Consider the following 15,144-nt stretch of genomic DNA (forward strand, 5'->3'; position numbering starts at 1 on the left):
TTTTCCATCTATTTTTTCTTCTGTTTGTACAACTTTAAAAAATGTCTTTTCTTTGCTCATTTTCTTCTCATTCTTTTTCTTTTTTCCTTACTGTTATTTTCATTTTTATAATGAATCCATAAATGTCAAATTTTGTTAAATTTATAACATTTCAGTTCACATTTTTTCTTCATGTTCCATTTCCTTACAAATATAACATTTCCCTTATTCTGATAGATTACAAATGTTTAATCTATATAGTATTATGCATCAACTTCCAAGAGTTAAGCTAAATATATATTGCATGACAGTAATCTTAAAAACTGCTTTTACAACTGAAAATAGTCTATAAAGTTACCATTGCATATAGTCAGAGAGGAGAGAGAAGTCCTTCTTTTGTGATTGAGTGTACAAGAACATGTATGAGAAGCAGGTATTTCACTTCACTATTCCATCAATACTGGAACAAGCTATATAGTCAGATTAGAACTTTCTTTTCTGTCTTTAGTATGTACAACTTATTGATACTCTCTGTTCCTTTGTTGCCCTCTTTGTAAATTATTTCACTTAGACTTTACCTCCAAATGGTCAGTTGGGATCAGTGTACTATCCTGGTAAAAAATGTGAAATAAAATAAAAAAAACATAGGAAATCAAATAGTACAGCTACAATTAAAACAAAGTTTGATAGGTATATGAGCGATAGAAAAATACTTACATGATATCAAGGAGTCTGCACTTTTAATGGCGTAATAGGTCTATGCAGCTACTGATACTATGGTTCTATGACACCTCCTCCAGTTCTAGCAGTTTTATTTTGAGAATGCAGCAGGTTGCAGAATGTTATGTCTGTTTGTGCGTGCGTGTGTGTGTGTGTGTGTGTGTGTGTGTGTGTGTGTGTGTGTGTGTGTGTGTGTGTGTGTGTGTGTGTGTGTGTATAGTCATATGTGTATTAAATTTATCACAGACTAGATTGAAAATGTTCTTTCATTTGACATAATTATGTATGAATTAGTTTTAAGGAAGTTGTCCTGTGATATTTCATGTGAAAAGTAAGCTTCCTAATCTGTAATGGTTCCTGTTGCATATTTCTCATCATACTACAGAGTAACCTGGGATGACTATGTAAGATTCTTAGGCATTCTATTCAGAAATAAGAAACATGTTAATAAACTGCTGACTAAACTACTACAAGCATATTTCCTTTACTAGTATATTTTTAATACTGACAATTGTGTCATTTGTCAATAGATAAGGTACAAAATATACTGGTTTAAAGTCTCCATGCAAATCTGGTTGGTTAAGAGCTTTAAACTATGGTTTATTCAATGGTAAAACGTATACTAATAAACTAATGAATTCTATATTTTTACTTTTAGACTCCATAATTCTACTGATCATGTATTCTGTTGCTGCATTTCTGGGGTTATTAATTCTAATAAGCATTATTACCATTTGCATAGTGAAGAAAAGGAAAAGAGAATGCAATGCTTTGAAAAAGGAAAACACGAAAGGTAGGATGATGTCAGTACTTGTATTGGTTTGTAATGTATAATTTCTTTCCTGTGCATTTACTAAATGTTATTTAGTGCTTGTTGCTTTAGTTATGATTGTCCTGTTTGGGCCACATGGCCCAGGTAATGGATGAAAAGGCTCTCAAACAAGCAAGCAAACAAACAATCACACAAACAAATAAATACATATATAAGCAAACACATAGGATGACATATTTATATATATATATATATATATATATATATATATATATATTTTTTTTTTTTTCTGTGTACTATGTGACATTTAGAAGGCAGTATACAAACTGACAGAAAGACTGAATGCAGTGAAATTTTAGATTATTCACAGTGGTAAATAACTTTTGTAATCCTGCTGACATTTAGGGATATCTTATTTCACTTTCTGATGTACGACACATGGTACGTTGTGATTGCTTTGAGATCAGTTTTAAGAGAAATCATTATGCATCCCTTTCCTTGAAATGCACTGAACTCACAAGAGGTAAGAGATCAGGGAAAGAGGGAAGGCAAGCCTAGTACATGGACATGTGACGAGCACATTTGCAAGGACAAGAAATGCTGTTTCAGTTATTAAGGCTTCCATAAACAATTCTTCTGAGTTGGTCTTTCAATGACTCACATATATCCTGTAAACTGAAGCCTTCCATAATGCATGCATACATTTTCTTTCTTTCCCTCCCCGTTTTCTGTCATATTAACTGTGCCCCACATCCACTCTGAGACTACCAGCCAAACTGTGTACCCCCACATACTTACTCTAGTGTGCTGGGGCTGGTCATTCATCCTAAAGGAATCATAGGGACTTGGTCATCTCTGTATCCATCTTATTTTTTTTTTCTTTTATGCCCTGCTCCTTTCCCCTCCCTTCATGGCAGCAGTTATATCCAGCAGTGGGTGTGCAATGGGGGCACTGCAGCATATGATCCCACCTTCATGTTAGCTCAGCCCGGTCCACCTCTGTGTCTTCATTGGACCACATCTCCTCCCAATGACAATCCCAGCTTTCACTAAGGACCATCACAGGAGTTGCTCATGTTGCCATCCTCTAACTAGATATGCATACCCATCCTTCCTTACTGCTCTGTCAGTGACCTGTGATAGAACTGTTAATGTTTAAGTTCTGAAAATAAAACTAGAAAACTCACCATCTGCAGCAAATATGATTTTTATTAGAGCCTTCTTTTGCAGCCGTTGTATGGCTCGCTGTCAGTTAATTGCTTTTCTTGCCATCTGATTTCATAAAACAGCGCTCTACATTTTACTTTCCTTCCGTAGTGCAATACTTCTGACATTTTCCTGTAATAAAGTTTTTCCTTACTTATGCACAGTAAGATAGCTAGTAGAGACCAATAATTTACAGATAAGTTTAAGAAAGGGCAAATTTTTTCAAGAGGGAATCCTAATTTAGAAGTTAGGCATCAAATCAAATTGGTAAAAATCAAAAGCAATGATAGACTCAGATGTTTTATGTGTGAAGTAATAAATCATACATACATACATGCATACAAATATTTCAAGCATGGGCATTAGGGCATCAATGCCCTTCTAGCTTGCCAATAAACCATTACTTGTTCCCATAATGTGTCCAGGCTGTTCTTAAAAATATCTAAACTAGTACTTTCTTTAATGTAATTTGGTAGTCTGTTCCATGCATCAGCTACTCTGACAGAGAACCAATTAGTACATGTCTCATTCCTATAGAATCGTATAGGTTGGCTGAAGATTCTCTAGTACATTTTAATAACCCCAAACATTCCCAGAGGTAGTTGTCTCTAAATGCCCTTTAAACTTGAATAAGACCTCCTCTTAGGTATCTGTAAGAGACATTGTACAAGTTCAGATATTTTAGTATTTCATAATAACTTAAACTTTCACATCCATGAAAGTCCTTGGTATATTTCTGCTGTACTCTTTCCAGTTTACTCATGCTTGTTTTCTTATAGGGTTTCCATTTTGTTATTCCATATTCAGATTTCATTCTAATGTAACTAACAAACAATGACTTCATCAATTTTGATTTCCTAGACTTTATAAATCTTTTTGTACAACCTATAGCTCTAAAACTATCATTAACCAATTGGTTGATACGATTAGAAAAACTCACAGCTGAATCTACCCATATACACAAGTCTTTAAATGAGTCTACAGTTTCAATCACTGTGTGCTGTATTAAATATTCACCTTTCAATTTATGTCTCCCAAATCTCATACACTTAGTTTTTGATATATTTATCAGCATATTATGTTCCTGTGCCCAAATGGTCAATTTAGTCAAGTTATTTTGCAGACATGCCTTATCCGTAACACATGTAATCAGTTTACCCAATTTCAGATCATCTGCGTATAGACTGTAGAACATCTCAGATGAAAACGTTAGGTCTGACAGATGCAATCTAAACAGGTAAGGGCCTAGGACAGAGCCCTATGGGACACCCTGACTGTAACCAAGTATTACACCTGTCCATTTGCTGTATGATACTTGCCATGCCCTATTTGTAAGCCATACAGCTATCCATCTTATCAAGAGTACACCAGTACCTAGTTCTATTAATTCATAGATCAGTGTTTTGTATATGCCCCTGTCAAATGCTGAAGTTAAATCTATATAAATTATATCACATCAACATTTTTCATTCATAGCTGTTATTATATTGTTATAGCACATCATGTTACAGGTGGTAATAGATCTATTTTCAACATATGCATGCTGATATATGGTTTCAAGTCCTAACCCATCCAGTTCTGAAACAACTTATCAATTATTACCTTTTACTTTATTTTTCCACAAAATGAAAGTAGACTTAAGGGTCTATATGACTTTGGGTTTGTCCTACTCCCCTTTCCCTTAGAGACAGGTGTAATAAATGCATGTCTCCAATCTTAAGGAATCTCCCCATATTTATATGACCTAGTGAATAATAGATCTAATGGTACAGTAAGTTCTTGCTGAAGTGTTCATAGGTTCATTGCTAGGTACAAGGCTATCAGCCCAAGGGCCTAAGTAAGCCTAGCCAACAAGATTTCCTAGTTTACGCCACCCAAGAAAGTTAATTTCCTGTACCCCTGTCGAGCAGAGCCACAGAAGTGATCCCAGGGGTGTATTTCCTATTTCCCATCCACTCATCAAGATTTTTTTTTGAAGAGTGCTAATGAGGAACTTTGCTTGACATAGATGGGTAGCTTGTTCCAGAGTATAGGAAGTCTCTGGGACAGGAATCTATCCCTCCAGCATGTTCTGTTTATTGTGGTGACATGGTTTAGGTCCCTAGAGCGTGTAGCTCAGAGGGATTGGGATTTCTTTAGGTGTAGCATGTCCAACACCTCCGGGTTTAACGTAGCTTTATATGTTAAGCAGAGATCTTCTCGGAGTAGGTGATATGCTACAGAGTAAAGCTGGAGATTTTGAGATGGTCAGTGTAGGGCATCTGTTTGAGGCCAGTAATCCTGTTTGTGAGGTACTTCTGTGGCCTTTCCAGCTGCTGCAGATGTCATGTAAGGTACATTCCAAAAGGGGTGTTGTACTCTATAATTGGTTTAATGAGTGCTGAGTAGAAGGGAATAATGACCTCTTTCTTCCTGGATGAGAACCTTTTTGTGATGAGGTGTGCCACATAGAAGGATTTCCTGACTACTGTGGCGATCTGATTATCAAAGTAGAGACTACCGTCCACCTGGTTCCCAAGGTCTTTTATTACACATTCAGCATTAAGTAGGCTGCCGTTTATGTGGTAGTTCATGGGTACAGAATTTTTACCAAAGGGGATGACAATGCACTTTCAGCATTGAGCTGGAGGCCATACCTCTGACACCAGGCATCTGTCTCCGTGAGGCCCTTCTGTAGGAGGTCCACATCATTTGGGGACTCGACTATGACTCCTAGTTTGCAGTCATCTGCAAACTTCATTAGCCAGAGGCCTTCTGTGTTAGCCTGTACTTCAAAGAAGTAGATATCAAACAGGAGAGGTCCCAGGACTGAACCCTGTGGTACTCCACTTGTCACTGCTTTGAAGTCAGATTTGGAGTCTGCAACTTTTACAGTGTGGGTTCTGTCAGTGAGCCAGTTGGCAACCCATCTTGTGACGTAGGGATTTATACCTAGTTTAATGAGTTTATCTATAATTCCACAATGGGGAATGGTGTCAAAAGCCTTGGCAAGGTCAAGATAGGCTGTGTGAACCACCTTACCCTTGTCTACGGCTTCGGTGACTGCCTCAAAGAAGTTGATCAGGTCATTGTTACTAATTCTGTCCCCTTCCTTTGCTTTGTTTGGATCGAGTTTGCGCAGTTCTTTTTAAATATAATCTAATTTGATTCCAGTATCCGGAGTTACCTCAATGTCACTAGTACAACTTATCACCCCTTTTGTGGAGCCAAACTGTTTTGCATAAGATTTTGTAACTATATCTATAATCTGTTGTGTCTGAGAATAAATTTTAGAATCAGCAAACAGTTTTCAATCATAGAGAGTGTATAATTATGAACACAGACATAACAATGGGGTGGGGTTTAATATATATATATATATATATATATATATATATATATATATATATATATATATAAAAGTTTATGTCATGAATCTTCGACATGTCACTTGGACAAAATGCAAAACATTCACCTTGAGATGTAAAGCATTCATTATATTGTACAAACCATGGGCAGCACATTGAAAAAGGGAACATATTTCCTTCTACTATGCACTTCCCTTAACTGGAACACATTTAGCTCCAAATTGTCTGAACAGTAGAAGTTTTATGGGGAGGTCTTTTTTTAAGTTAACAAGTATGTCAGGGTTAGGGGAAGAGATAGGGTTAGGGCTGCGGTTTGTACACATTACTTAGGTGGGCAGGAGGACTTTGTGCTAACCCTAACCCTAATCCTGCATCTGTCCTTAATGCTAGAATGAATCATAACATAAAATAAGTCCTTATATAAATACCACTACACAAAACAATACGGATTCTCACCACATGCGCACACACATAAAAATACATAGGCTAAATCTATATGTTAACCTGATACTGACAACCATAAACACTTTCAGTCACACACACATACTTAACCTATCTCCTCAACTAACTCTTATTCAACCATAATTCACACACATTCATATAAACACATATTCATGCACACCTATACAACCTACTTTTTTGTTTTGGCAAAGAAAGCAACCAACAGAATGTCTATTTGATAAACTGGACATTCAAACAAACAGCTTGCATTTCTATCTGATGACCAATGCTATGGTCAACCAAACACACAACACCAGGATATATATAGATATAGATATATAGATACATAGATATATAGATGTAGATATATGAAGGAAAAAAACACTAGGAGGCAGTTTAATCATGGTATTTGAGCACTATACTTTACTGGCCGAACTTCATCAGAAATGCATTTGAAAAGATTGTAGTGAGTGTTTAAATAAAAAACACAGGTACAGTTTCAAGCAGGCGGACACTACTACTAACTGGAGCATTTCCCACACCAACCCCGAACTTAGCAGAACCCTATGACCATCCCCGTCCTTTTGTTACAAAAGGACCAGCTCCCTTAAAAACATCCTGGAATCCAAGGAGAATCTAGCTAGACAAAGGGACATCATTAAACCAGGCACATACCCCTGCAGACGTTGCCATTGCTGTCAGTACATTACCACAGGCAGCAGCTCCTTTCCACTGATGTCCCGCAACCTCACAATCCCAGCATGGACACCTTCAGCTGCAATTCACAAATGTGGTCTACCTGGCAGTCTATGCCCACTGCAGCTCATTCTACATAGGCAAAACAACCCATACACTAAGAGACAGAATCAAGGAGCACTACCAGGCGATCGGCAATGCAGATGCTAAAAATGCATTGGCGAAGCACAGCCTAACTTACACCACTTTCATTTTCCTTTTATTGGAACAAGTTGGCACTTTTATTGGGGACAGCAATCTGCACCTGGAAGTTAAAGAACTGAAATGACAAATTCAGCTCAGGGCTGATGCGCCCCCCTCCCCTCCAGGATTAAACAAAAGCCTCAACATTAAGTGATTCCTTAAATGGAACAGGTAGGAAAAAAATTAAGCCTCTATGTCATCTCAGATATCCACCAATCCACTTACTTGAAGCCACACCTGTGTTTGCTATTTAAACACTCACTGCTATCTTTTCAAATGTATTTCTGATGAAGTCCAGGCAGTAAAAATATATGAACTAAAGTACTCAAATACTAAGATTAAACATTTTCTGAGTGTTTTTTTTTTCCTTCCTAGATCAATAAATTCATAATAGTTCTATTTTCAAGTACTAGTAGATAGTTTTTTTTTGTTGTGTGTATATGTATATGTATGGGTCTACTTCTAAATTTCAAAGCTTTCAAATGTCGACTTTCATTATGGTCGAGACCATAAGATCGAAGTTTTGAAACTTCGAACCATTTAAATGGAGATTGGTGTACAAAGAGGAATGGTATATTTTCCGGTTTCCTCACTGTAGAGTGATCTCAGAGGTGGTATATTTAATTAGCAGGGGTGTGTTGGATGCAGGGGAAAAATATGTAAAATTAAAAAAGTTTTTTTTTTATTTATTTAAAATTTCGAAGTTTGAAAACTTGAAAACTTTGATCTTATGGTCTTGACCATAAGAAAGTTGATGTTTTGAAACTTTGAAATTTAGAAGTAGACCTATATATATATATATATATATATATATATATATATATATATATGCACACAAAACTTGAAAAAATGATGAGGATGTGCAAAAGCTCCATCTTCATGATTCCTACTTTTCATCCTGTATCTAGGATATAGAAAACCTCGGTACAGAATTCCCAGAATGCCTTAGGACAACATCCAGTTCATTGTTTAAGAACCCTTCAATACCCTTGCTCTTCAGAGATGTTTAATTTGAACACATAACAAAATGACTTAGTAGGTCCACTTGTAAATGAAAGTAAGGGCTGCCAGTATATCCAAGTAGTTATTGATTAGACAGTAACATTTTCTAATGCAGAACCCCTATGAATAGTCAATGCAATGTCCATAGCAAAAGATGGAGTATTACTTAGTGATAGAGCACAGATTACTCAGAGAAATTCTTTGTAACTTAGGCATCCAATTTATGCCCAGAGTAATGCATATACATTTGTCACTTTATAATGTGAAATAACTACAGATGTGTATACTATATTCAAACAAGTGGACCAGTTGAGCACTCTCATCAATATCTATTTTATAGACTACTACAGAAGTGGATGAGAAAAACTGTAGCAATTGTCCCTATTTTTTTTTTGGGGGCTATAACAGAACTATGCCAAGCCTGAAATGGATTTCTAACATTTGAACTGATATATGTCAGAAATCACTGAGGTATCTAAACGGAGCTGCATCATGGTCAAATGCTGCCCTAGGTATGTTAATGGACCCCCACACACACACACACACACACACACACACACACACACATACACATACACTGCAGCCATTCCAGTCTTCCATTTCTTGGCTATTTCTTCCCATTTACCATAAACACTGTTCAAACCTCTCAGTGTGCATACTCTTTTCTGATTTACTTCTACAATGATTACAGATATTTGGATTTAATGTAAAACTTTTATTTCAAATTGTATAGCACAAACACTGATAGATATTTGCTAAACAGTGAAAACAGACAGAATTAAAACGTCTCTGCCTTTGAAATTCATATTAATTGAAACAGCATTGAAACCCACATTCAAAGAAGATGCATCTGGCCAGTGATGGATAAAGTTTACCTTGCACCTGGCCAGTGGAGCATGTGCATACATGCATGTGTTCTTTCATTCATCACCTGCCTGATTGTATTAAATTATATTCCTTGTATAATACAGTACCATTTTAGTGTGTTTTAAATTTGTGGTTTTCAACATTTTTCCAGTAAGCAATAAAGCAAAACTTATGAAACAATGACAAAACTGTCCAATTCAGAACATTTCAACAATAAAAATACTCTCAAACGTCTGTCATTATAATCCACCAATATCAGTCAATATGCACAATCTCTGTTGAATAAATGTCATCTGAATACTTCCACATTAAAAAGACCTGCAACTAATGAAGAGGTTGTTGCTAAAAACAACTTTATATTTCAGTGTTTATTCTACAAATTCAGTGCCTGCTGCCCTTGAAGAATAAATTGCCTATGTTACATTTAAAAAAAATGGTAAGCTGATGACATTGCAATAGGGAATGAATGTCAATCAGACAACAGGTTCATAGTTACTGAACATCTCATCTAAAGGAAGATGTGTTCAGGACTGCAGCACAGCCCCCCTCCCTTAATGTACAGCACAGTATTAGCAATCTATCTCCATGCTGTGGTACTATAACCCACAGCCTTCTGCATCAAAAACAAGTATGCAACCTGTTGTGCTGCTAACAATACTTTTAAATTATATAGCATAATAGTTATACCATTTGCTAAATAAAACAGTTGTTCATTGTAAACAGACTTAGTATGAGCAGCAGTAAACTTCTCTTCCATTGAAGCTCACATTTCCTTGAAAATGCACTCAAAACTCAATTCCTTAAAAATGCAAGTGAAACTTGATTCCTTGAAGAATGCACTGAAACTCAGTTCCTTGAAAATGAACTTGAAACTCATTGCTTTTTTAACAGACTGGTAGTTGGGGTAGAGGACTCAAGCTCTTGTTTACTGTAACTAAGGTACAGGGTTTGAGCCTGAGCAATTTTACTAACCACCTGCTATTCCTACATGGGGCATTTTACTTACAGACACACACACACACCTTACTTGTCTGTCCATTCTTATATAGAACAAACAGCAACATGGAACAGGAATGCCTTTTTGAATAACAACATGAGGTCTGTCACATGCATAAATGCAACGTCTGATGCAACTAGACACAGAAGGCATTCTTAAAGAAGAATGCTGTTATTTAAAAAAAAAAACATGTATATGTGGCAGGCACCTTGCAAGTGGGCCTCTTCTCAGCCAACTGGTGTCCCCTCCCAGCCAGTGGGCCCTAGGCGACTGCATTGGCTGCCTAGTGCTGGATGCGGCTCTGCTTATAAGATTTAGCAAAGGAAGAAGAAAATTCTTAATTTAAAAATGTGATAGAAAATTTATCAGAACAGCAGGATAGGAGCAGATAAGAACTACAAAGGCAACTGTAGGAGAACACATGGAGAAAGCCCAGGAGACACAACAAAAAACAAAACATTATAAAAATACTTATTTAAGAAATTTTAAATCTGGAGATAAAGTACTCACTAGCAACCATTGCTAAAAATAAGTTTCTTGCAGAATGCCAAGGGACACTTGGAATTGTAAAGAAAGTTAGTTAACCAGGAAGAAAAAGAAGCCAGTGCAGTTGTACCACATAAATAATCGGAAACCTTCAAATAAATTTCAGTTTCTTCAGTAATTATATTTATAAAACAAATTTAAGGTTCTCACAATATGTAGTGAAGCCAAAAACAGAAGATACATTAGAAATCTTTCAGAATGAAAGGAAAAAAAGGAAATTAAATTATGACTAACTTCATATTCTTGGAACTACCTGGGAGAATTAGCTTATTACAGCACAACACAGAAGCTGTGCCTGCAGAAAAAGGAAATATGAAACCACATCAGTGTTCCAGTGCCATGCAACTAAGGAAGACTTATGGAAAGCTTTTAGACTTGAGGTCAAAGGGGAATATTAAATTTAGTAGAATGATCTTGTTGGATTTGTTTATATTCCCAATGGGTCAGTAAAATGTTTCAATGACTTCAGAAAATTATAAAGCATATACAAATTTGATTCATTTCCGATAACATGACTGAATAAACTGAGTGAAATATTGACTAAGGCTAGTATTTCATCCACTTTAGACTTAACCAAAGACTAATAGCAAATTCTACTAGTCCTAGACACTGTGAAAAAATGGCATTCTCCACAACAGATGAACGTTAACACCATAAAGTCCTGCCTTTTGTGTGCAGGGGTTGATCCTGAATTCAGACCAATGCCTGTTTGGAATTTGCAGATTCTCCTTGTGTCTTTGTGGGTTCCTCCCTCCTCCAAAAAACATGCTGAGTGTTTCCATCTCAAATTTACCAATGAATAGAGCTGTGTGCAGCATCAGCAGCACACACTCTACATGGTAACCTATAGGGGGAAGAGTTTTATAAACCTGCTGCTTTGGGCATCTACTATGATGCACACAGATTACAGACTGAGCTCCATGGCAGGGCTAGCCACTCAATGGTGTAAAATATGACTCTAGGTGATTTGGTCATTTTGAGTAATGTCCCCAAATGGGTATGGGTTGTTACCAGTGATAAGTGGATTGAGGAACCTCCTACTCTGACCTGTGCCAGAGAACCATGTTGAAGGTGGAGGGGTTTTTGGACCCCTGTTGGCAAGTGTGTACCCAGTATGAAGCCCAGCAGCCCTGGGTCAATAAGCTACTGGCTGGTCAATGTACAGTTGCCCAGCCTGGGTTACCTGGGATGTCTCTGTTGAGTGAAAAGTTGGATGTAAAACCAGTCAGCCTGACACACATGAACTAAGAATTGTTACACTCAATGTAGGTTCATTAACAGGATGCAGCTTGGAAGTGGATGACATGATAGTATGGAGGAAGCTGGACATCTATGTATCCAAGAGACAAAATGGAAGGGCAGTGCAGCAAAGCCACTTGGCTTGGGATTTAGGCTCTACTACTCAGGACAAGGACATGGTAGAACTGCTGCCAGAATTGTGGTGATAGACTTCAGAAGACAGTGAGGGGTGTCATCAGAATTGGTGATGGACTCATAGCAATTAGACTCCAGTGTAATGATAGGTCGGCATTCATAATTTCAGCCTACGCCCCATAGCCAGTTTATGATAGTGAAGAAAAAAGTGCATTCATACAGCAGTTACAGAACCTACTAGATAAAGCAGAACAACTTGAATTGATGTTGATAATTGGTGACTTGAATGCACATGTTAGGACAGACAGAAAAGGACAGGGGGACTACCAGGGTCCACATGGGTGTGGCAACAGGAATAAAGAATGAGAGGCCATTCTAGACTTCTGTCTGGCAAATGGATTGATAGTAGCCGGCCCATGGCTCAAAAATTGATGAACTGATGAATAGTAGCTGGCTCATGGCTCAGAAAAAGAGACTTTCAAAAAATCACATGCAAGAGTGACCAACATGCAACTCGGGTAGACTTCCTCTTAGTAAGGAAAAGGCATCAAGGTAGAATTAGTGATTGCAAAGTCATTCCCAGTGAGACAGTCAGCCCACAGCATAAACCACTGGTTGCCATAATCAGCTGCAAGCAGTGGTCAGAGAAGGCTCTAAAGGTCAACAGTGTTCAGGCTGAAGACCTGGAAGTTGACTGGAGAAAAAGTACAACAATTCAACGAATTACTCAGGACTCTAGCATCCCAAGAAGAGGAGGAAATAAGTGAATTTGAAGAAGAATACCAAGCAAGGTATTGAAATAAGGTATATAAGGAAAGCTAGTGGTGGAATGCAGAAATCCAGGAAGACATCAAAAAAGGGAGGAGTTCAGGAAAAAGTGGGAGATAGAAAAGATGGATAAGGCTAGGAATTAATACTGATTGGCTAACAAAGAAGTTAAGAAAAGAGTTTCAGTAGCAAAGAATAGAGCATCAGAGGCACTCTACCAGCTTCTGGAAAGTGACTCATAGGTGGCACAAAGAAACTATATCAGGTTGAAAGACAAAGGCAGAAAGATAAAAGAGATAGTCAGACACCCTTCATAAAGGATGCTAGCAGCAACCTGCTCACCAGTCCACAGGACATCAAAGGCAGATGGAAGGAGTATTTCCAGCAGCTTTGAAATGAAGAAAACCCAACAGAAGTTGTACTGCTTCACATACAGCCTACAATGAGAGTAGATGAGGAGCCCACCATAGAAGAAGTAAAAATAACACTAAGGAGAATGAAGTCAGAGAATGTGGAAGACTCAGATGAGGTCACAGCAGATATGATAAAGATGCTGGGTGAGATAGAGGGAAAATGCCTCCTCAGGGTACTCATAGCAATGAGGAGAAAAGGCATATTCCAGATGACTGGTGAATAAGTATACTGATGCCAGTGTACAAGAACAAAGGGGACATCCACAACGGTGGGTAGTATAGAGGTATCGAACTCCTGTAACATTGAAAGTTCTGGAGAGGGTGATTGATAAACAGATACACAGAGTAACAGAAAGTAAAATGGGAGATGAGCAGTTTGGATTCAAATCAGGATGCAGCACAACTGACCCAATGTTTGCAATGAGACAGATAGTTGAGAAAAAGCTAGAGATGAGGAAAGAGTCCAAGTGGGCATTCCTAGACCTGGAGAAAGCATAAGACAAGGTTCCAAGAAAGCTGATTTGGGCAGTATTGCAGTGGTTCAAAGTGCCAGAAACATTGGTAGAATTAGTGCAGGCTAGCTACAAGGACCAAATGACTCAAGTATGAATAGTGTTCCATCTCACAGAGGGATTCTCACTGGGAGTGGTTCAACAAAGTTGCTGCATATAGGCGTTGTGGCATCACAGGCAAACTGAGCTGGAACTTAAGCAAAGGATAGTGGAATGGAATGCAAAACTGAAGGCACGTGGGATAAAACTAAGTCTAGATAAGATTGTGGTAATGGCAAGAAAATTGGGGAAATCAGAAGCTGAGAATTGAGACAGAAGGGGAGACAGTGGAACAGGTTGATAACTTGAAATATCTGGGAGGTGTGGTTGATGAGAATGGAAGTCTGAATAAAGAGGTCAAATCTAGAATCAGAATGGTGGCTGCAGCTAACTGTCATAGAGTGTCAAGTATAGTGTATAACAGAAGAATGTAAAAAAATGAAAAGTAAGGTATACAAAACAGTGGTGCGACAGTACTACTGTATGGTACAGAAACCTGGGCAGTAACGGCAGAGCAGATGAGGAAGCCAGAGGTGATGGTACTGAAGTGTGTGCCTGAGATGGCTGGCAGAATGCACATTGTGACACACACAAAGAAATGAAGACATAAGAGTAGAAGCCAAAGTAGCTCCAAATGCAGAAAAGTTCAAAGAGAGCAGATTGCAGTGGTTCAGGCACATATGCAGAAAAGCAGAAAACAATCTTTTGAATAAGATTTGGGACAGGCAGGAAGAAAGTAAGAGGAAACGAAGGCATTCAGCAAAGAGGTGGATGTATTGTGTGAGAAAAGATATTAGACAGTCAGAAATGAGTGTCAGAGAAGGCAAGAGTATAGCCTTGAATTGAGAGAGATGGTAACAATTAACATGAAACCCTAACTCCATGCAGAAAATGAGAAAATGGGGATTGATGATGATGATTTCCTCTTCATGGAGCATCTGTAGCATTCCAGAGGTTGATATGCAAAATTGTTAGACCCCGTATGAAATATGCCACAGCCAGACTGGATGATATCATAATATTTTCTGTTGACAGACATATACCTACAGACCAAGCCAAGATAAATTACATGAATTAAGCTTTATTGACTTCTAACCCAGCTAAGTTCATGTCAGGTATGGCAGAAGACCAGAATTTGGACTATGCAGTAGTAAGATGGATAATAAAACCACAGGCTAAAAATGTTGAATGCATAAAATAATGGTCCATACCTACAATAAAA

General features: G+C 37.7%; 1 protein-coding gene across 1 annotated transcript in view; it reads left to right on the forward strand.

The window, feature by feature from the left end:
• LOC122816350 (scavenger receptor cysteine-rich domain superfamily protein-like) overlaps nt 1-15,144 on the forward strand; it is a 1,565,493-nt gene that overhangs the window by 1,534,125 nt on the left and 16,224 nt on the right. The window contains exon 6 of the mRNA XM_044089094.1: nt 1,358-1,492. Within this exon, the coding sequence (XP_043945029.1) occupies nt 1,358-1,492 (135 nt within the window). The remainder of the gene's footprint in view (nt 1-1,357; nt 1,493-15,144) is intronic.

The sequence above is a fragment of the Protopterus annectens genome, chromosome 1.part1 (genome assembly GCF_019279795.1).
Source record: "Protopterus annectens isolate FY-2018-M chromosome 1.part1, PAN1.0, whole genome shotgun sequence".
In the NCBI taxonomy this organism is placed as follows: Eukaryota; Metazoa; Chordata; order Ceratodontiformes; family Protopteridae; genus Protopterus; species Protopterus annectens.